The sequence below is a fragment of the Dendropsophus ebraccatus genome, chromosome 10 (assembly GCF_027789765.1).
Source record: "Dendropsophus ebraccatus isolate aDenEbr1 chromosome 10, aDenEbr1.pat, whole genome shotgun sequence".
In the NCBI taxonomy this organism is placed as follows: Eukaryota; Metazoa; Chordata; class Amphibia; order Anura; family Hylidae; genus Dendropsophus; species Dendropsophus ebraccatus.
Window position 1 is genome coordinate 94,583,687 of NC_091463.1, and position 24,693 is coordinate 94,608,379.

The 24,693-nt window shown below is 43.2% G+C and overlaps 1 protein-coding gene across 1 annotated transcript; it reads right to left on the minus strand.

Annotated features, from left to right (window-relative positions):
• Positions 1-6,095: 6,095 nt before the first annotated feature.
• LOC138766593 (olfactory receptor 1L4-like) lies at positions 6,096-7,022 on the minus strand. The gene has a single exon (XM_069944183.1). The coding sequence runs from the start codon at positions 7,020-7,022 to the stop codon at positions 6,096-6,098; it is 927 nt and encodes a 308-aa protein (XP_069800284.1).
• Positions 7,023-24,693: the final 17,671 nt, after the last annotated feature.

Here is a 24,693-nt window from a genome sequence, read left to right on the forward strand (position 1 = left end):
AGTTGTGTTCAGTGACTTATGTTTCGGTTGATAGGGCAGTGGCTTGAGTGCGCCGATTGGGTCCGGGGACCCTTATGGCCAAGACGGATATCGAGGCGGCATTCAAGCTCCTGCCGGTTCACCCGGACTGTTTTCACCTCCTCGGGTGCGTGTGGGACGGCTCTTTTTATGTGGACCGCTGTCTCCCGATGGGGTGTTCGATATCTTGTGCGTACTTTGAGTGTTTCAGCACCTTTGTTGAGTGGGTGGTTCGGGAGGAGGCGGGTCTGAACTCCGTCTTGCATTATTTAGATGATTTCCTGTGTTTCCGGTGTTGCTTCATACTCTTGAGCAGGTTGCGCAGCGTTTTGGTATCCCCTTAACTCCTGAGAAGACGGAAGGGCCTACTACCACTATCCGTTTTCTGGGGATCGAAATAGATTCGGTGGCTATGGAATGCAGGTTACCCGAGGACAAATTGCTTGACTTGGTGCAGGGGGTGGGGAGTTAAGAGTGGCTAAGAAGGTGCGCTTGCGTCAGTTGCAGTCTGTGCTGGGTAAGCTAAATTTTGCCTGCCGGATTATCCCTATGGGGCGGATATTTTGTAGGCGTTTGTCTTTGGTTACGGCAGGAGTTAGGAGCCCGCTGCATTTTATCCGTTTGAATGGGGAGCAAAGGGAGAATTTACGAGTGTGGAGTGATTTTCTGGCACGGTACACTTAAGAGGAGGTAAAAGGGAAAATTAAAGTGGGACTGAAAGAAGTTAAAGGGGTACTCCAGCAAGAAATGTATTTATTTATTTTCAAATCAACTGGTCAGCCAAATGTAAAGTTATGAACTTGGGCAGTAGAAATTAATGTACAACTATGTGCAAAATAATAACCACTGGGTAAAACTGTGACTGTGAAGGACTTGTCAACAGGGCTGGAAAGTAAACTCAGCTTTAGCGATCAGTGCCAGGCAGCAGCTGCCAAGGTAAATAACATCAATGGATGCTTCAAAAGAGGCCAAGATACTAAAAGCGAGAACATGGTTTTGCCTGTTTACAAGTCACTGGTTCGATCACACATGGAATACTGTGTACAGCAGCGGGCAATGGCTGAACTGGAGCGGGTGCAGAAGAAGGCAACCAAGGTCATTAGGGAAATAGGTGGGTTACAGGACCAGGACAGGTTATCAAGCTTGGGGTTATTTAGTTTAGAAAAAATACGTCTTAGGGGCGATCTGATTACAATGTACAAATATATCAATGGACAGTACAGAGATCTTTCTAGTGATCTTTTTACACCTAGGCCTGTAACTAAGTCAAGACATCCTCTACGTCTAGAAGAAAGAAGGTTTCACCATCGTAACAGATGAGGATTCTTTACTGTCAGCGCACTATGGACTATGCAAGAGAGTATGGAACTCCCTACCAAATGATGTTGTCATGGCTGACTCCTTAACCCCTTAACGACCGCGGGCGTAAGTGTACACCCCCAAAACCCGTGCCTTAACGCAAACGGGCGTACATTTACGCCCGTGGTTTCCCCGATCACTGCGTGTACACACGCAGCAATCGGGGAGGATGGCCTGCTATAATGTATAGCAGGCCATCCCTGCTTGTCTGCATGGGGGGTGATTAACCCCTCCCGTGCTGACGATCGCCGCTATTGGCTGATCAATTCAGATCAGCCAATGGCGGCAATCTGCAGCTTTCCGGGTCATCGGTGACCCGATGGCCCGGAAAGCAATGGCGGTCGGTGCTGTCCGAGAACGGCACCGACCGCCATTACTGTTAAAAGTAATGGTGGCCACGGTGCCATGTCCCGATCGCCGTGAACGGCGATATAAGTGCCCCATGAAAGGGTTAAATACCTGCTGTGGACACCTCAGCTAGGTAGCTGAGGTGTCCAGAGCAGGTATTGACCCATACTCACCGGATCCAGCGTCCCGATCACGTCTTCCGGGTCCCGATCGGGTCCTCGTCTTCGTCGGCGTCTTCGTGTTTTTCCGGCGGTCCCCATCGGCAATCATCGACTCCAGCGTCGGCAAACTTCGGCAATTTCCGGAATTCGGGTCCTACTGCCCCCTAGCGGCTGATAAGTGTATATAATACACATATCAGTAGCTATAGGGTTGAAGAATTTTTTATTTTTTTTTCCAAATTTTTTTTTTTAATTTTCCGCACCCTATCGCCGCTGAGTGCTGATCAGCATCGCAAATAAGTGCGCCGCTGATCAGCAACTCCTCCTTTTTGGCGTAGGGTGTTTTTTTCCTATATCCTACAGCCACGGTCTGCTGATAAGTGCCGCACATAAGTGCGGCATTTATCGGCAACTCCTTTCTTGGCGTAGGTATATTTTATACTTAATGTTAAAAAAACATGTAAAAAACACCATTACACTACACGGAATAAAGTTTTACACTACACCAGTACACATTTACATACCCCATATACCAATCCCCGTATAAAGATGGCCCCCAGGGCGTTTTCGGCGTCGGACGCATACGTTATTATTGCCTCCGACACCAAAACAGCCAGTGAGGATGAATGGGGGGATCCTTTTTTCCTCCATTCATCCTCATCCTCAAGGAATGTAACAAGGGGTGTAGTGAGCATATGGACCCCACTGGTGACGGGCACAAATGTGGAACAATGTGGAGTGAAAATGAAATATTACATTTTTTACACTATAATGTTAGTCTAGCCTTGATTTTTTCATTTTAACAAGGGGTTAAAAGATAAAAAAAAACACAGTGTGTAGAGCAATTTCCCCCGAGTCCGTAAATACCCCACATGTGGACATAATGCGCCATGCGGGCGCAGGGCAAGCCTCCGAAGGGAAGGAGCGCCATTTGGATTTTGGAGGCTGGATTTGGCCAGAATGGATGATGAACGCCATGTCGCATTTACAGAGCCCTTGTGCTGCCAAAAAACTGGAAACCCCCCCACAAGTCACCCCATTCTGGAAACTACACCCCTCAGGGAATCTAGCAAGGGGTGCAGTGAGGATATGGACCCCTTGATGACGGGCACATTTGTGTCGTGAAAGTGAAAAAATGAAAATTTTTCCTTTCACGTCACATTATTCCACATTTGTGCCCGTCACCAGTGGGGTCCATATGCTCACTGCACCCCTTATTAGATTCCTTGAGGGGTGTAGTTTCCAGAATGGGGTCACTTGTGGGGGGTTCCCAGTGTTTTGGCAGCACGATCGCTTTGTAAGTGCGACATGACCCTTGAAATCCATTCCAGTGAAATTCAGCTTCCAAAAGCCAATTGGCGCTCCTTCCCTTTGGAGGCTCGTCCTGCGCCCGCTTGGCACTTTATGTCCACATGTGGGGTATTTCCGTACTCGGGAGAAACTGTGCTACATGGTTTTTGGGGGTTTATTCCTTTTATCCCTTTGTGAAAATGAAAAATTGAAGGCTAGAACAACGTTTTAGTGTAAAAAATTATTTTTTCTTTTTTCACGCCACAATGTTCTGAAAATCTGTGAAGCACCTGTGGGGTCCAGATGCTCACCGCACCCCTTGTTACATTCCTTGAGGGGTGTAGTTTTCTAAATGGTGTCCCTTTAGGGGTGTTTTTTAGGTTTTGGCACCCCAGAGCCTCTGCCAACCTGAAGTGGTACAGTCAGAAATGACCAAATATAACACATATGGGGTATTTCTATAAACTGCAGAAACTGAGCAATCAATATTGGGGTGCATTTCTCTGGTAATAGGTTTATAATTATGAAAGATATTGGATTACAATAAAATCTCTGCACAGAAAATTAAAATTTTCAAATTTCTTACACACTTAGCTTTTATTTCTGTGACTCCCCTAAAGGGTTAAAAAACTTTCTGGGTGTGCTTTTGCAGAGTTTCGGGGGTGCAGTTTCTGAAATGGGGTGCTTTGTTGGGCTTTATAACATACAGGCCCCTCAAATACACTTCAAGGCTGGGTTCACACTATGTATATTTGAGGCTGTATTTGTGAGGCTGTATAGCAACCAAAACCAGGAGTGGATTGAAAACACAGAAAGGCTATGTTCACATAATGTTGTAATTGAGTGGATGGCCGTCATTTAATGGCAAATTTTTGCTGTTATTTAAAACAACGGCTGTTATATTGAAATAATGGCAGTTATTTACCGTTATATGACGGCCATCCACTCAATTTCAACATTGTGTGAACAGATCCTTTCTGTGTTTTCAATCCACTCCTGGTTTTGGTTGCTATGAGGACCTGACTTGAGGACCAAATACTGCCTGAAGTATACAGTGTGTGAACCCAGCTTAATGCTGGGTTCACACTATGTATATTTCAGGCAGTATTTGGTCCTCATGTCAGGTCCTCATAGCAACCAAAACCAGGAGTGGATTGAAAACACAGAAAGGATCTGTTCACACAATGTTGAAATTGAGTGGATGGCGTCATATAACAGTAAATAACGGCCATTATTTCAATACCACAGCCGTTGTTTTAAAATAACAGCAAATATTTGCCATTAAATGATGGCCATCCACTCAATTACAACATTATGTGAACAGAGCCTTTCTGTGTTTTCAATCCACTCCTGGTTTTGGTTGCTATACAGCCTCACAAATACAGCCTCAAATATACAAAGTGTGAACCCAGCCTAAGTTATAAAGCTGAACAGGTCCCTAAAAATATCTGATTTTGAAATTTTACTGAAAATTTGGTAATTTGCTGCTTATGTTTTAAGCTTTCTATTGTCTAAAAAAAAATGAAAGATCGTTTAATAAATGCCGCCAACATAAAGTAGACATGTTGCTAATGCTATTTAATATATAATTTATGTGGCATAACCATTTTCTGTATAAGCAGTAAGGTTTCAAAGTTGGAAAAATGCATTTTTTCACAATTTTTCATGTTATTTTGTTTTTTTTTCATAAAGATTTGTTATAATTATCGACTCCAATTTACCAGAAATGTAAAGTACAATATGTCACGAGAAAACAATCTCAGAATCAGCCGGATAGGTAAAAGCATCCCGAAGTTATTAATGACTAAAGTGACACTGGTCAAATTCATAAAATTTGCCTCGGTCCTTAAGGCCATTTTAGGCCCGGTCCTTAAGGGGTTAAAGGGAAACTGTCACCCCCCGTGTCAGGGTGACAGGCTCCCGACCCCCTGCTAGAGCACCTTATACGTACCTGATCCCGCCGGGTCCCGCTTCTTAATCCGGTCGGGGGACGGAGATGTCAGTGCCCGAAGCCCGGCGCGCGCACTCCTGAGATGAGTCCAACACTCTTAGAGAATGACGGAGCATCGGACTCAACAGTCATTCTCTATGAGTCTTGGACTCATCTCAGGAGCGCGCTCGCCGAGCTTCGGGCGCTGACATCTCCGTCACCCGACCAAATCAAGAAGTGGGGCCCGGCGGGATCAGGTACGTATAAGGTGCTCTAGCGGGGGGGTCGGGAGCCTGTCACCCGGGCACCGGGGGTGACAGGTCCTCTTTAATCAAGTACAAGAGAGGCCAGGATGCTTTTATTGTAAAATATAATATTACTCATTAAGGGCACAAGATTTCTACTGATAGGACGCTCGTGCCCGCAAGCTCCACCTTTCCTCCCCGACGGCCCCATAGACTTCATTTTATAGTCGGGCGGATTCCGCTGTCCGCCCAAAGAATTTACATGTCATTTCTTTGGGGCGCACAACGGAATTTACCCGAGCATATAGTGGAGCCTATGTGACAGACAGAACTTCAAGTGGACGCACGGTGGAATGAGCTGCAAATTCCGCACAGATTTCTACGGAAATTACTCTGTGTGCATATACCCTTATGGGGCAATTGGACTCTGCCTCATTGGGGTTATTTTTCCTTTGGATCAACATACTAGGATTATAGGATGAACGTGATGTATTCTTTTCTCAACTATATAACATTTAGGAGTCTGTATGCTGTTAGCCCATGCTTTACAGTTCATCTTGATTCGGGAAGCCAAAGTTTTATCTATTTCTCCATGTTCCCTTTGTTTCTCTAACAACAATAAAATGCTCAAACTGTCAAGATTTTTTCAAATTAAATTTTGGTCAATTTGTAATTTTATTCATCTTTCCCTAATAAGAATGACAATGTCCTGCGGCCACCAGATTAAAGATCTACTAACTTTTCTCAGCTTGAAGCTTGTAGTAAGACTTTCTTTACAGCAGATTTAACCTGCTCGTTCCTCAGGCTGTATATGAAAGGGTTAAGCATGGGGATAAAAAGACAAATCACTATACTGACCATCCGGTCATAGGCTGGAGAGTAGACGGTGTTTGGGCGTGAATACATAAATAAGATTGTGCTGTAAAAGATGATGACCATGGTGAGGTGAGAGGAGCACGTAGAGAAGGTTTGCCAGTTTCCTTTTGAACTATGTAGCTTCAGTACGGCTCTTATGATCAGTATGTAGGACACCAAGATGAAGAACACTGGGCCAAAGATTATGATGGCACTTTCAAAGAGCATTCCTATTTGAAGATCAGGAGCCACTGTACAGGATAATGACAATACCACAGGACAGTCACAGAAGAAGTGATGTAAAACCCACTTACAGTGAGCCTGAGTAGAGTTTACGATTGTGTAAAGAATTGAGTGAAGGATCAAGATGGCCCATGAAGAGGCCACCAAGTAGATACATGTCTTTGGACTCATGATGGTAAGGTAACGCAAAGGATGACAGACTGCAGCATATCGATCAAAGGCCATGAGCGCCAGCAGGAAACTGTCCATGTTACCGACTACCAGGAAGAAGAAGAGCTGCAGGATGCAGCCGTGGAAGGAGATGTAGGTGTCTCCAGAGATGAGACCATACAAGGCCCGTGGAATGGTAATAGATGTAAAGAAAATATCTACAAATGCCAGATTCCCCATCAGGAAATACATGGGGGTATGAAGTTGAGGTTGTGATATGATAAGCATGAAAATAGAGAGGTTTCCTATAATGCAGATGATGTACGCTGTCATGAAGATGGAGAAGAGAGGAATACGAAGCTCAGGCAAATCAGAGAAGCCCACTAAAGTGAAGCCAGGATGTGTCTCATTCTTCCCCTCCATTATAGGTGTGATGAAACAATGGAGGGGTATAGGGCAATGTCTCTTCTCTTATATATATTTAGCTGTGAAAACATAACATAGCAAATCGTGGTCAGTGGAAGACCACACATATCAGAGGGCACTGGGATATCAGATCTGTGATATGATATCAGTTCTGTTATAAGGTTTCGGCATACCCATCAGTGCTCCTCACAGACTAGTCACATAGACCCACTTCCTGCTGGGGCTTACAATCCTGGTCAAGCGTAAACACATGAGGGTTACCCTACTAGTATGTTTCAGGAGTGTATACAGAATCCTGAGGACCCCAAAAATATCTCATAATAGGATAAATGGGCTCAATAAATGACTGCAGATCTAGGAGATTGGCACTCATATAACTCTGGCCACTAAATGCTACTATGTAAATATCAACCAAAAATGTGAAAGGAAGATGAAGAGTCTATAAGATCTCAGGACAAACTATTACCCATCTTACTCACAGGGCATGGTGTCCTTAATCTTGTTCCTCCTTGCATCCTGACTACCTATTCTAGTAGAGTAAAACCTACTACCCTGAGATCCAGATGACTAATGTATACAAGCCTAAGTGGCAGATGGGTCATTCCAAAGCTTGGAAAATGGGAGGCTATCTGTCAGTTGTAGTGACACTGCATGCTTGACAATGGTCTTGGAGTAGACGGAAACGTTGCATCCCTGTTTTGTGTTTTTTGCCACATGCAATAAATACCACTCCTTTTTTTACTACATGCTGGTGTGCTGATTTCTTTTGATACGTGTTGGGATCCCGAGCCAAGGGACTTACTCCGTACAGCACCCGCTATCTGGAATCGGAGGTGCGGCTTCTCCCCTTTTTCTAGATAGATAGATAGATAGATAGATAATAGATAGGAGACAGATAGATAATAGATAGATAGATAGATAGATAGATAGATAGGATATAGATAGATAGATAGATAGATAGAATATAGATAGATAGATAGATAGATAGATAGATAGGATATAGATAGATAGATAGATAGATAGATAGATAGATAGATAGATAGATAGATAGATAAAAAATAGTCAACACTGTGGTTCCATTCTCCCAAATAGTCTATATGAAAAGAGGTCATCCTAACAAATTTCAAAAGGTTTGGGGACTTTGGTGCGCCTCTCCGCAGGCAGCATATACTACCTCAAGTTATAGGACTCTGAGAGACTCCCTCGAGGCCCGACTTTCCTCTTAGAACTGTACCCGGGAAAGACCTTTTCTTGTTTAGATAGTTGTCTTGTTCAGTTAAGTGTTAAGTTACTTCACTGTACGCTTGAGACTTTCTTCTGTACGGGATTGGTCAAGAGACCCTGTATAAGCACCTTTCACATTGAATACAATGTTTATTGTACTCTTTACATTGTTCAATAAAACGAATTAAAAAAAAAAAGATAGATAGATAGATAGATGATAGATAGCAGATAGATAGATAGATAGAGAGATAGATAGATACAGATATCTAGTTGTTTTGTGTATAGAGGTCCTGCTGTAATATATATATCCTGCTGTAATAGATATATATATATTACAGCAGGACCTCTATACACAAAACAACTAGAAGAACCAGCACATACAGAACACTTAGTTTTCAGAGCCTACTGTGCTGCCCTCTATCGGGTCAGGTGTCCGATCACATGACCCGTGACATCATCAAAGGTCCTTCACACTCAAAGGTCCTTTTTCCTACCTGGCTGTAGGGAATATTTGTAAAGGAAGACAGGTGCCCGGGGGCCCCAGTATGTATCGGCGTGGCCCCTAACTGTCACATGCGGCCTCTAGGGGCCCAGTCCCCTTTGTTACTACACTTTTTTTTCTTTTTTACTAACAAAAAAATGTAGTAACAAACGGGACTGGGCCCCTAGAGGAGCTGTGGGCCCCGGCATTTGCCCTAGTTAGCCGGGTGCTGACGCCGGCCCTGCTAGTCTATACAGAACTGCCTTACACACTGTGAATGGTACAGTGACATGCCCTTTCTACTTGAATAACATCAGTAATCCGGTCATTCTGCCTTTGCATGAACACCATAGGTCTAATCTTATCTTCATGTAGGACAATGCTCCAGCACATTGAGGTTACATCTTTAGGGTACAAACCCACTTGACGTATTTGCTGCGTGAATCAGTCTTAAAAATAAGCAGGCAAAACGCAGGTTGGCTTTATACAATTGTTCTGCGTTAAAATACGCAATTGCGTATTTTTGAAGCGTGAAGCTTATTGTTAGCAAAGCATCAGTTGTTAACAACCTGTGCGAAAAATGCATGTAGCTTCACGCTTCAAAAATACGCAATTGCGTATTTTAACGCAGAACAATTGTATAAAGCCAACCTGCGTTTTGCCTGCTTATTTTTAAGACTGATTCACGCAGCAAATACATCAAGTGGGTTTGTACCCTTAGAGAATCACTGCTGGAGATTGGGGGACGTCAAATGGAGTGGCCTGCAAGTTCTTTACACTTAAATCCTATAGAAAAGCTAATATTACTGTAGCACAAACTTTTCGTTTTTCCCATCAATTTTTACCTGCAAGCCATATATCTGTAATTTTTTATGCGTAGTGTATATACTTTTCCAGTTCTGCAGAGTGTAGCAGTATATGGAATCCTCTGTACTTTTTGGTGGGCCGTACAATTACTCACCAGTCATAGGTCTCACCCACGGTCAATCTGTGACCAACCAAATCCAGCATTTCTCCAGAACTATTAATTTATTAATTTACCAGAATATCTTCAGAAGTCACTTTATAACATGGAGGAAACAGCAACGATGAGTTATATATCAAGCATTGAACAACCAGACATCTAGTTACAGCTCCTGACCGTCTTGAGCATAAGTATTTGTAGTGCAGCATCTGGTTCCCCGTAAAAAGAACGTGAAAACCTGACGTGTCTCATGCAGAACATCTGGCATCATGTCCAGTAATTTCTGTGAATGGACTCGTCTTATAGAAACATACAGGACACCAGAGAATTTCTCTATTTACCATCTGTGTCCAATTCTAAACCAAGTGGGATCATAAAGCAGTCGTAGGAATCCATGGAGGATCCATTTCCCAGAACACCCAATTACAGGAGCTCATTTACAGAGGGAAAACATCATTATTTCAGAACGAATTAATGACATGAGACATCGATGTGTAATTGTAGAATATTCTTCGTAGAATTCTCCAATTAGACAAAATCACCAGATAAACCCTTAGATATTAAACACTCAAATGCTCCAACCGTATTGATACTCTTGTTTTAGGACAGTAATGATGACCGCTGTGCTGGTAAAGTGTATGACCCTTCATTACTGCTGTCAGTTATACAAATGCTTTCACCCTTTGGCTGAAAGTGACCAATACGTTAATGAAGTGATGCACTGGAAGAAGGAAAAAATTGTCAGGATCTGTAAGGATCTGAACGACTTTGACAATGGCCTAATAGTGATGTGTAGATACCAGGGTCAGAGCATCTTGAGAACATTGGTCTTGTGGGGTGTTCCTGGTATGTAGTGGTTAGTACCAAACAAAAGTGTCCAAGGAAGGACAATCAGGGAACCAGCAACAGGATCATGGGAACATGTGTATTTGAGTGTGATTGGGGGGGGGGGGGCTATTTTGTCTTGGACGATCCCACAGAAGAGCTGCTATAGAGTGAAGTGGTGAAAAGGTCCTGCCGGCTAGAGCATCACATCTTGCAGTGTATGGGGCCCTGCAGACTGTCTAGAGGGCCCATGCTGACTCTTGACCACCACAGAAATTGTCTACAATGGCCACATGACCATCAGAACTGGAGCCTGGAGCAATGGAAGAAGGCCTTTGGTCTCAAAGATCCCATTCTACATCATGTGTGTGAAACTTACCTGGGGAAGAAATGGCACCAGGAAGCACTATGGGAAAATGACCAGATGGCAGGGGAAGTGTAAAGGACAATATTATGTACGTGCATCATGTGGATTTTACTGTAACACGTACCACCTACCTAAACATTGCACAAAGTCTCCTACTAATGAGCATAATGCCCTGGGCCATACTGTAGACATTGTTCAGGAAAACGGAACACAACTAAGAGATTAATGTGGTGACATAGCATCCATATTCCTTGATCTCACTCTGATCGATCATCTTTAGGATGTGTTGGAGAAACAAGTCCTATCCATAGTGGTCGCATCTCACACCTTACAGGATCTCATTCTGATGTCTTGAATAAGAGTAAAGAGCGCTAACCACCTAGGTTGTGGCTATTTCTGAGGTTTGACCAGTCCAAGTTTAGAGGTCCATCATCATCTCAAGTCCCTTTATGTCCCCTTGTGTCCGAGGTTGGAGAAGTTGCTTCTTGCCTACGTGTCCCGTGGTTCACCGCCTTCCTTCAAGCCTCAGATCACAGAAGGTAGCGATCAGGTTCCTTGGTTGTGTCAATGGTTGTGTTCCTGCATATGTCCCTCTGTATCTGTTTCTAACTGGACTAAGCACTCATTATGTAGTCGTCCTTCTTTGCTTCTTAGCCACTTCTCTAAAGTCACCTTTATCAAGTCATCTACCTAAAGTCATATCTCGCAAGTCACATATAGCCTTTCACAACTCAAACTCATCAAAACTAAAATCTCCAGTTTACCTGCTAGCAGTAGAGGCACTACTTAAAGTGTCAAGCTTAATAGCTCTCAAGCTATTAAGCTCATCTGCACCTTGTGATCAAGAGGCTGTACTGGATTGTGTTTTTAAGACTGTTCAGTAAAGTTTTCCAGTTATTTCAAGAAACTGTGTGCTTGATGTCCTTCGCCAACACACAGCTCAACAGGGATAACTGAGTTAGTAAAAATGTTTGTGGATCTGGGGATTTGCTAGCATACCACACGGGCCAGTGACAATAGCCATGAACTGGTACTCAGCACCCAGCTAATCTGCACTACAACAGCTTCTTAAGATCCTCCCTAGATCACATTCTTTTCCATGCCTTCCATGACCAAGCTACTGTTACAGTCATAGACAAGACAGATATAGGCAAGCTGTACCAATGGAATGCCACTTTAATAGTATTGCATTGTCACACATTCTATGCTGTGTGGGTGCAGTGTCCCAGAACAGGCCCTCTTATCCTCACACTTTTATTATAACCATTCCTGTTCTGGAAAGCTATGGTTCACTGCAAACTGTGTGTATTGTGTCACCCCTCTCAGTGTTCAGGTCTGCTATTCCAGTCATTTCTTGTATGCATATTCAGGTATCAGTGCCTAAGGGTATTATGTCGCCTCCCAGTGTTCAAGTATGGTACTTCTCATGTATATTTCACTGTATATGCCTAATGGTGTGATGATGCAATGGCTGGATGTCACGTGACTGCCCCTGCTTCCATGGTGACTCCAATGGCCATCGAGCTTTGGCTGAGGATACCATGTGACTTCCTCTCTGCCTCAGTCTTGTTCTCCACCATCAGGGGGACAGGTTCTGTGTGTGTTCTCTCTCCCTTGTCAAGAGAGAGATACGTGTGCTCTGCTGCTCTAGTTCCACAATAAGTATTTCTGGTTGTGTTCTATTCTCAAGTTCTCAAAATTCTCATCTATTCTCAAGATCTGGGTGCCGTTCTTCAGTCATTCCTCTCATCATCTTCTCTAATCATCAACAGCAAGTATTCATCTCAGTCTCATTCCGCCCAGCATCTTATCCTCAGTATCACTACTACTCCCATCATCCAGCACGTTATCAGCACAGCCTATTGCAGCATCACCCATTACTCTGCCTTATTCAAGTTTGCCTTATACCCGGTTGCATCCGGAGAGACTGTTGCTACTAGTTACCACCGTTATAATAAATACACAACTACCGTTGTTTCTGAACCTTGGCATTGGTGTAATTATTGGTGCCCTTACTAAGGACAACGAAGAATCTCATGCCCAGCCTCCGCATGGTCAGAAACCCGGTTCTCAGCTGTGTTGCCCTCGTGCCAAAGCCGTCATAATCTTCTGCTCAGCAGCTGCCCCGGTTCCTGCCCGCAACAACATCCTCTCAGCGGATTGGCCCCTAGGGGCCCGGGCATCGCATGGGCACTGCCAGCCAACTTATTACATTAAAAATACAGCTTTATTTTGCTTTTATGTTACTGTGTGTGAACATAGCCTAAAACATCCTGCTCATAGTGTTACAGCTTCTGCTCAGCCATTTATAGTTATATCTTGGAATGTTTGGTGACAACCAATAGGGCCACAAATATAGCTCCGATATGGTTGTCACACGGCCAAACTGTCCCACTGGAGTATCACCGTCCCTTCTCTCTCTGCACAGTAGACGTTTACTCACTGTGCTCAGTAAAAGACATGGTTGGCACAACTGTCTGTATGCTAGTAGTTTAGGTAGGTCGTGTTTGTCTATAATTGCGATTTAGAGAACAGGTTAATGTGGTCTACATTTTATCAATGCAGTCATTCCTAAGGGTTCATTTAGTGTTACTTGTAGTTTTATGATGGATGATATATTGGTTATTAGGATGTATTGGGTGGGCTGGATTTGCCAGATTTATCATACATTCATTTTAATACTATTCTACAGATTGGAGAACAGGTAAGTTGGCCCATATGGTGGAACCATTCAACATTACTTGTCACCTGCCTTTCCTAGAACACATATCCCTGTGAATGTGTTTCTGCTGCAAAACTAGGCAAATATTCCATCTAAGTTGGTAAGGATAAGTTTATGTCTCATAATTATCCAACACCCATCGTGTATATTGGCACACCAGCCCTACCAGTATGTTGAATTATACCATGTGTAACCTTGCTAGGTTCATTGAGTCTTATAGTCTGAATAGCGCCAACTAATGACTCCTTTGTGAAACTCAAGAGCATGGCTACCTGGAAATAACTACTCACTTAAAAATGGTCTGAAACTAGTCACCAGTAAACTAATTTCTAATTTCGCATGTTTAATGCTCACAACCAGAGACACAAAGATAAAAAGAGTCTTACAAGATCTAGATGATGGAATATGATGGCGGAGGTGGCTTTGTTACCTGTATATGAGTCTTAGATGACGTCTACCATTGACTCCTCAGTCTGTTCTGCGACTGGGGTACCTGGGGCCCACCAGTGGAACTGATCTTTGGGGCCGCCAAAGAAAAACCAATAAGAAAAGACATGCTGACCTGATCTAACCTATATTGATCTGTGTCCACAACTTTCTGAATAACAAGCTTTTACTACAACTCTTTAGAATGCCCTACACTTATGAAGTGCTCAGATTTTTCTGAGAGTTGTAGTTCCTTAAAGAACAAATAATGGTTGTGTAGAGGCTGTTGGTGGCTGAAACCTGTAGGTCACAACCATGAGCCCGGAAGGTCCATCAATAAATCCTTCTACATCGCCAGCAGTTTTAAGAGGATTGTCTGTTCACTTTTACTACAACTTCCAACATATCCTGAGGGCTGCAGACTGTCAGTAATTGCTTGGAGTTGTGGTGTTTGCAGCTGTTATAGTTGGAGGTTCCTAGGCGTATTGTACACTGGATACTTTGTGGAAGATCAGAAGACATAGTTCTGTGGAGGCTCATTGTGTGGGAGTGGAAGACCCTAGAACAGCACTAATTGGGGTAGTTCTCTGTGCATCAGTATAGTAGTTAGGCTCCTCTTTGCCCCCCATATGGTAGTAAGGTCTCCCTGCCCCACCCACATAGTAGTTAGCCAACTCTCTCTCTCCCCATAATTAGACCCATCTGTGCATTTATATGATAGTTAGATCTCTAGTGCATCTATATAATATCTGGGCTCCCTCTGTGCCCCAATACAGCAGTTAAGTCCCTATGCCATCATATAGTAGTCCAGCCCGTCTGTGCCCCTATAAAATGATAAGACCTTCCTCTGTGTTTCTATATAGTATTTAGGCCCCTCTTGGTAGGTAGCCCCCTTCTTCAGTAGGGAGTATCCTCCATTGTGACTACTCCCACCCCCCTCCAGTAGGTTGTCTCTCTGGCAGGCAGGCATGGCTCCTTGTAGGTGGGATCTCCCATGTAGGCACCCCCCTCATAGGTAATCCCCCTTGGTAGCAAGCCGCGTGGCTGTGTCAATACAGTGGTGGGAAGATTTGAACAGGTTTGGAGTTTTCAGCATCATAATCATAATAATACATGATGCCAGGAATTCTTGATTCCAGGACCATAACTTTGTGCTCCTTAGCTTTTGTAATTCACAGATCATGTGAATGCGTTTTTATAGTGCCCTGGGTGTTCTGAAATTTTAACCTATACCCTTGGCCCCAATCATTAACCCAGGCCCATACTTTACAGTTAATAATGTCCTGTATGGCCATCTACAGTTCTTTCTGATTTGGGAAACAGAAGGTTCAAATCTCTCCAGGTTTCACCTTATTTCCCCAACAAAACAAAAATTGCACAAACTTTGTCAAATTTCATCTTTCCCTAATAAGAATGACAACGTCTTGCAGCCACCAGATTTAGTATCTACTAACTTCTCAGACTGAAGCTTGTAGTAAAACTCTCTTTACAGCAGATTTCACCTGCTTGTTCCTCAGGCTGTATATAAAAGGGTTGAGCATGGGGATAAAAAGACAATACGCTATGCTGATCACTCGGTCATTGGCTGGAGAGTAGATGGAGCTTGGGCGAAAATACATGAATATGCCTGTACCATAGAAGATGATGACCATAGTGAGGTGAGAGGAGCATGTAGAAAAGGTTTGCCATCTTCCTTTTGAGGTCTGTAGCTTCAGTACAGCTCTTATGATCAGTATGTAGGACACCAAGATGAAGAACACTGGACCAAGGATTATGATGCCACATTCGATGAACATTCCTAATTGCTCAAGGTTAGAAGGCACTGAACAGGACAACAACATTATTACAGGTAAGTCACAAAAGAAGTGAGGTATAACCCACTTACAGAGAGCATGAGAAGAGTTCACAACTGTGTACAGAGCTGAGTGAAGACTTACGATGACCCATGAAGAGGCCAAAAGGCAGATACATGTCTTGGGACTCATGATGCTTAAGTAATGCAATGGATGACAGACTGCAGAGTATCGATCAAAGGCCATGATTGCCAGAAGGAAACTGTCCATATTACCAAGTGCCAGGAGGAAGAAGAGCTGCAGGAAGCAGCCGTGGAAGGAGATGTAGGTGTCTCCAGAGATGAGACCGTACAACGCTCGTGGAATGGTAATAGATGTAAAGCAAATATCTACAAATGCCAGATTCCCCATAAGGACATACATGGGGGTATGAAGTTGAGGTTGTGATATGATAAGCATGGAAATGGAGAGGTTTCCTACAATGCAGATGATGTAAGCTCCCATGAACATGGAGAAGAGAGGAAGAAGAAGGTCAGGTATTTCAGAGAAGCCCACTAATATGAACCCATGATGCGTCTCATTCTTCCCCTCCATTATAGCTGTGAAAACATAACATGGCAAAACATAGTCAGTGAAAGACCACACATATCAGATGGTACTGGGATATCATATAATGTCCTGTTTTTTATATGGCCCCCAACTACTACCTGCTGGGTTCACAATCTCGTTCAGGCATAAACACATAAGGGCAAATTTTATAAAGGCCGGTTATCCTACTATTATGTTTCTAACCTTACTTTGCAACCCCCAGGAAGTCTACAGACCTATGGAACAGACAATCTCGATATATACAGTGATCATTCTGCCCTCCTAAGGCTCAATAAACAGTTGCCAATCTAAGCGATTGGCACTCATATTAGATTGTGTACAGTATAATAGTCTACAGAATTAATAGTCTATAAAATATTAGAAGAAGCCATGACCCTGTTTAATCCTAGGGCAAGGTGCCCTTATGCATGTTCCTCCTCCATGCCAAGGGGGTTGACCATTGGTTCATCAGGTCCCTGAATCCTGACTATCTATTCTGGTGGAGTAAAACCTACAACAGATCCAGAGGATTTTCATATACCAGCCTAGGTGGCAGATGGCCATATACAGTATAAAGCTATGTTCACACTCTGTATGACACCGACCGTTCCGTGACCTGGCCGTGTCACGGAACGGCTGGTGTCTGAGAAGATCATCCCGGCTGGTACTGTAGTACCGGCCGGATGATCTTCACTGCAGTTGAATTGAATGGTTTCAAATTGAGCAAGGTAAAAAATAGCAGTTGCCAGGAGTGCTTTTATCCACCATGGATATCCAACATTAGGAGTATAGTTGATTGCAGCTTTATTATATAATAACACATTTTGAAGGTTAGAGTATCTTCTTCATCAGATGCTGTGGTGGTAGGTGGCAGATGGGCAATTCCTAACCTTGGGCAAGGGAAGGCTATGACAGCAACATGATTGTATAAGAGGCCAAAGTGCTCCAACCTCCCTACTTCTCTGAGATCCAAAAGTGCCAGTGCAACAATAATCAAACATACATGATAAGAATCAAAGAATAAAAGCTGCGATATTACCTATAACACTGTGTGTAGTAAACCCCCCAAAAATACTGGCAAGCCATATTATAGGCCGTTTCAATCAATGGGTCCGTGCAGATACACATCCGAATCCTTTGTGTAGTTGCCGGTCTACAATTATGGACAAAATTATTGATATGTGAATAGTGTCTAAACCTAATGAAAAGCTCACATCTGTTCTGTACAGATCACTTTTCTACAGTCTCCTCTATATCATCATAGACAAGAGTAACAGTAGAGACCGTATACAGATAAAATGGGATCAGGCCATTCACAATAGGTGATGATCACAGCTCCCCTCCTCCCCAATGTCCATGTAGCTGCTGTAAAGCATTCAGGTTTTCTGCTGCCTGAGGCAAAACTTGAAATCCCCCCACACAACCCCATTACCCCCCAAGCCTATTGAAAATTATAAGTAAGTGTGTGTTCAAAAAATCTGCAGCTTATAATAAGTGGATACACATTCCAGCTTCACCATAAATCCCAGTTCAAGCACTACCTTCCATCATTGGTGAGGACGAGACAGATAATGTATTGAAGTTTCCAGTTCCACCAATGTGTAACCAATTGACATATAGCACCTGACATATACAAGAGTCAGTGCATTGTGACTGCTCCTGGTGATCTTATTCATGGTCATACTACCATTACACCTTGTGCTCCATATAAAGGGGTAGAGATCACTTTAGTTATGTGTGAAGCATATACAATACCTGCAAAGTGTTTGCAGTCCTGACTTCCTTGCGTTCTATGTTCCTGTCCAGCTATCCTTTGCAGGTCATGGGGTCAATGAAGTCATTTATGGCCACTCCATAGAACATGCCGCCCCTATAAATCTGGTGCCGGAGCAATAAACCCATTTCACCTCATGGCAGAAACGGCCCTGAAAGTAAAAGCAGCAATGATGATTTCCTCATCTCAAACAATAATAAAACAAAAGTCAACCCCAGTGGTGGGTATACCCCAACATGTCACTGTCTCTATAACTTGTCATGTACCTGTGAGCATCAGTTACAGCCTGAAAACAACATCTTCTGTGATTCACAAGTCTCATTATTGCTGCACGACATCCCACTGTTTTTGAAGGACCTTAAGGTCATTGAGGTTCTAGGGTACAGAGTTACGAGCCTCTACATGGTGACTCAGCTGATCTCATAGGTTTTCTATAGGATTCAGATCTGGAGGGTTCACTCCATGTGAGCTCCTCCAGTCTCCAGTAGCCGTTTCCTAATGATTTTGTGCCTCTATGAGCTGGAGCATAGTCCTCTGTGCTGATCATGCAGAGGCACAATGACTTGATTATTAATGGTATTCAAGTAGTATGGCCTTGTCACTGTACCATTTACAAAGTTTAGGGCAGTTCTGTAACACCAACACCACCACAAGACACAACGGCCTTGTACACTGTAACCTCACCACCACTAGAGACACCTGTCCACACTGTAACACCACCACTACTATACACAACGGCCCTGTACACTGTAACCTCACCACCACTAGAGACACCTGTCCACACTGTAACACCACCACTACTATACACAATGGCCCTGTACACTGTAACCTCACCACTACTAGACACAATGGCCCTGTACACTGTAACCTCACCACTACTAGACACAATGGCCCTGTACACTGTAACCTCACCACTACTAGACACAATGGCCCTGTACACTGTAACCTCACCACCACTAGACACACCTGCCCTGTACACTATAACCCCACCACCAATAGACTCACCTGTCCACACTGTAACACCACCACTAGACATACCTGCCCACAATGTAACACCACCACCACCACTATACACACCTGCTCTGTACACTGTAGCACCACCACCACTAAACACACCTTCCCACACTGTAGCACCACCACCACTAGACACACCTTCCCACACTGTAACACCACCACTACTAGACACACCTGCCCTGTACACTATAACCCCACCACCAATAGACTCACCTGTCCACACTGTAACACCACCACTATACACACCTGGCCTGTACACTGTAACCCCACCACCACTATACACACCTATACACTGTAACACCACCAAAGGAAATAGTAGCCATTGCTGTTTACTGATGGAAGTCACTTCACGTTGAACAGAAATGATGGCCACTAACAATGTTGGAGACATCAAGGAGAGCGATATGCATCAGCAACTGTTGGCTTTGCTGGTGGTGTTACAGTGTACAGGGCAGGTTTGTCTAGTCCATACAGAACTGCCCTACACTTTGTGAATGGTACAGTTACAAGGCCATACTACTTGAATAACATCAGTAATCTATTCATTGTGCCTCTGCATGAACAACACAGGCCGAATGTCATCTTCATGGAGGACAATGCTCCAGCTCATCAAGGTCACATCATAAGGGAATGGCCGCTGGAGACTGGGGGACCTCACATGGAGTGGCTGCTGCAGACTTGGAGACCTCACGTGGAGCGGCTGCTGGACACTTGGAGACCTCACATGTTAGTCCTCCAGACCTGAATCTTACAGAAAATCAAATATCACTGTTTTAAAAAAAGCAACAAAACTTTTTATAAGAGTATAGCAGTATATGGAATCCTCCTTTGGTGGGCAGGAGAATCACTCCCAGGTCATTGGTCTCACCCACAGTGGCCCCATCTGTGACCTACCAAATCCCACATTTCTTCAGAACTATTAATTTAGGCTGCCCATAGCCGCTTTTCTTTACCAGAATATCTTCAGAAGTCACTTTACAACATAGACAAAATAAGCTATGAGTTATTTTTCAAGCATTGAACAACCAGACATCTAGTAACAGCTCCAGATCGTCTTGGGTATCAGTGCAGCATCAAACACAACACGAAAACCTGACGTATTTCATGTAGAACATCTGGCATCACATCTCTGTAAATGGACTTGTCTTATAGAAACGTACGAGGAACAAAAGGATTTCCCTGTCGACCATCTGTGTCTAACTCAATGGTTTATAAAGCAACTGTAGGAATCCATGGAGGATCTATTTCCCACAGCCCCCAATTACAGGAGCTCATTTACAGAGGAAAACATCATTATTACAGAAAGAATTAATGACATAAAGAATCAATGAGAAATTAATGTCACTGGATAAACCCTTAGATTTTTAATACTGTCTTCCCAATGTCCGGATGCTCCAATGGTGCCAAAGCTCTTGTCATAGGGCAGTAACAATGACCACTGTAGTGGTAGTGTATGGTCCATAATTACTGCTGACATTTATACAAATGCTTTAACCCTTGAAGACCAATAAGTAACCAATAAGTTCATGAAGTGACCCACTGCAAGAAGGAAAAATAGGCAACTGTTAGGATCTAGAAAACTGTTACAAGAGCCAAACAGTGATGTGTAGACGTCCTGGTGTGAGCATCACCAGACCATTGGTCTTGTGGGGTGTTCCTGGTATGTAAGGGTTAGTATCAACCAAAATTGTCCAAGGAAGGACAATCAGGAGGGTCATGGTGTGTCAGAGGGAGGCTATTTTGTCTTGGCTGATATCACAGAAGAGCTACTGTAGAGCTACAAAGTGGTGAAAAAGGTCTTGCTGGCTAGGACATCGCAGCTTGCTTCACAGAGGCTTCATAGAATGGTCAGAGGGCCAATGCAGAGTCTAGACCACCACCGAAAATGTCTACAATGGGCACTTGACCATAAAATGGAGCCTGAGGCACTGGAAGATGGCATCTGGTCTGATTGGTCACTATGCACTATGGGAAGAATACAAGATGGTGGGGGCAGTGTGATTGGTATTGTATTGCTGCAGACCTTGGTGGAGATCAAAGGGATTAAAATATACACTGGTGTAAACAGTTTACAGCATCCAATCACAGCTCAGCTTTCAAGTGATTCTGTCCCCCCTTTGTGTATGAGGACTTGTCTACACGACTGTGAAGCCTAAATTCTGCAGTTTTAATACCTTACTTTATTATAGATTTCTTGGTGCTTGGTCCAGTGAAAAATGTTTTTATCCTTGGTGGTTTGTGCCACCTGAGCAGGGCTACACGCGCGCAGCGTCACTCTAGCCCCGCCCACATTGCCACCATAGGCCCCACCCCTCAGTGATGTCATTTGTGTCTAGGCCCAGCTCCCTCTGCAGCCATTGGAATGGGCCGGCCTAGAGGGGGTGGGGCCTAGACCGCTAGCTGACCCATTCCAATGGGTCAGGGCCTAGGCGACAATGACGTCACGGAGGACGGGGCTTACAGCACAGATGTAGGCAGGGCTAATTGGCGCTGTGGACGTGAAGCCCTGCCCAGGTGGCGCAAAGCACCAACGATAAAAATAATTTTTCACTGGACCAAGCACCAAGAAATTTATTATTAAGTATGAAATCTGCAGAATTTAGGCTTTACAGCTGTGTAGAGAAGTCCTCATACAGAAAGGTCACTTTCATCTCTGGTAAAATGATAGAGGTGTTCTGATTGGCTGTTGTGGGCAGTTTACACCAGTGTATATTTTACATCCTTTGATCAGGGCCATTGTGTCCTGGCATCATGTGACACTTACCACCTACCTAACCATTGTACACACCAAGTGCCCTTCCATATGGCACCCCTAATAGAAGTGGATAATGCCCAGGGGCCACACTGCAGACGATGTTCAGGAATGAGGTGACTTGGCCTCCAGATTTCCCAGATCTTAATCCGCTCAATCATTTGTGAAATGTGTTGGAGAAACTGTAAGTCGTGTACCGGGGTGGGCTCCCCAGGATACATCGAAGTGACCAACGAAGCGACTTCAACACCAGTTTAACCAAAACTGTACTTTACTGCAAAAAAACGCAATTGTGTATACCAAAAGGTGATAACAACTCAGATAACCCCTGTGACTACACAGCGTGACTCCCAGATATATGATGTATGAATACACACACAATAACATTACCTACTAGCAAGCTTGGATAGGCCTGCCACCATATACCGATTAATCCCATGTATAAACAGAAACAATTATGAGGGGTATATATCTCATGGGGGGTTGCGGTATAGCACAGCAGCTTACGCTTACAATCTTATAATCTACTTACACTGTTTCCCAAACCATAAAAAACAGTATAAAAATATAAATGGCCGAGTGTGCTGTAAGCTGGTATCATGGGCCAAAAATTTGTTTCAATATCCCACAACTGTCATGTTCCTTACACAATATATGGCGGCCAGTCACAAATAATAGCCTTAACTATACTAACTACAGGCCTGATATTAGTCCTAGAAAGTTTGGCGTGCGCACTTACTGATCTGGGTCTCCTTTAGATGGTTAATGAGCGAGGTGGCCTCTCTTGTCGTAGTTTTGTACCAAAGATGGTGGTCGCTCCTCTTCACAACTAGATTTGATAGGGCTCCTTGACTCAGTGAACCTCTTCTCTCTCAAAAATACTCAGTACAGATAGGTGTAGTTGCCTTCCACAGCAGTTAGAGGATCCCAGGAGAAATATGCTTCACGTAGATGGCATCAGGTCTCTCATGCAGCCAGCTTTCTCATCAAAATGGCTTCTCCAGACTTCCCTCAGCTCCTCCTCCTCCTTCCCTCAGGTCACATCTTCCAACTGTCAGGTTCGTCTGCCTTGACAACAACAGAGACTGTGTTACAAAATAGCGACATCTTGTGGCCAGATGCAGAATGTCAGTTAAAACCATAAATCATACATATTACTATACATAGTTATATCTCTCTGGTTGTTTCTTCATCTCACAACACATCCCATCCATGGAGGCTCCACATCACACATGACATGATCTGCTGGTGATCCCCCCAAGGGGACATCACAGGACTATGGGGTTATAGATAGAACTTACAGGAGCTGATACTGATATCTTGAATAGGAGTAAGGGTGCGTTCACACGTACAGGATCTGCAGCAGATTCAAAGAAAATCAATTCTGGGCCATTAAATCTGCTGCAGATCCTGTATGTGGGAACGCACCCTAAAGAGGAAATAATTATTATGATTATGGTTGACCCATCAACATTTTACTGTATATTTACTTGTATAACTACTCTGAACTGTCTCTAAGTGACATTGTCATGTTGGTAATATAGTTTACTATTAATAAAAATATATACATCCAATATAAAGGAAATGGAGAAGAATGTCAGAGGCTTCTATAGACACTGCCGGACATGATGAGGAGAGGCTGGGGGTAATAATACTGTATAAATTCTGCTTCTCCATAAACATCCCTGGTTTCATCACTCATTATTGTTTTGTATATGCAAGGAGTTTTAGGCTATGTTCACACACCGTGAACAACAGGCCGTTCCGTGACCCCGGCTGGGTAGTTTTTCGTAATGTGAACATAGCCTTACACTGTGAATCCCCACATTTTCCACACAAACCACTTATGAATCCAAACATCCAACCACCAAAGGAAAATGAAATGAAATGAAATAAAAACAACAAATCAATAAAATAAGATATAAAAGACAAAACAGAAAATGATGCTATCATCAAGACTAAAATGGCCGCATTTCTTAACATGTTCCTTAATACCTTAGGGATGTGGCCATTTTGGCCTTGATGATAAAGGATTTTTTTCACTTTTATTTTGGAAGTCATAATGATTTTATTTTTTAAAGTCTTTTTATATGATTTTTTCCTTTATTTTCTCAGAAAAATTCTAAAAAAGCAGCATTTATTCTTTAGTTCTCATGTTCATGATTTACTTGTTAGATATTTTATCTTTATGACCCAACAGTAAAACTTTTGCTTTTTTATTCTTATTTAATATTCTGTATTTAATTTTCTTTCTGTATTTAACCCTTAAAGTAAATTTTTGCATTTCCGTTTTTTCCTCCTTGTGCTTAAAAGGCCACAGCACTTGCATTTTTTCACCTAGAAACCCACATGAGCCCTTATTTTTTGCGCCACTAATTGTACTTTGCAATGACAGGCTGAATTTTTTTCATAAAGTACACTGAGAAACCAGAAAAAAATTAAATGTGTGATGAAATTGAAAAAACAAACAAAACGCATTTCTTTTATTTGGGGTTTTTTCATTTTTACACCGCTCGCCCTGGGGTAAAACTGACTTGTTATATATGTTTCTCAAGTTGTTACGATTACAACGATATGTAACATGTATAACTTTTATTTTATCTGATGGCATGTGAAAAATTCAAACCATTGTTAACAAAAATATGTTCCTTAAAATCGCTCCATTCCCAGGCCTATAGCGCTTTTATCCTTTGGTCTATGGGGCTGTGTGAGGTGTCATTTTTTGCGCATATTTGCGC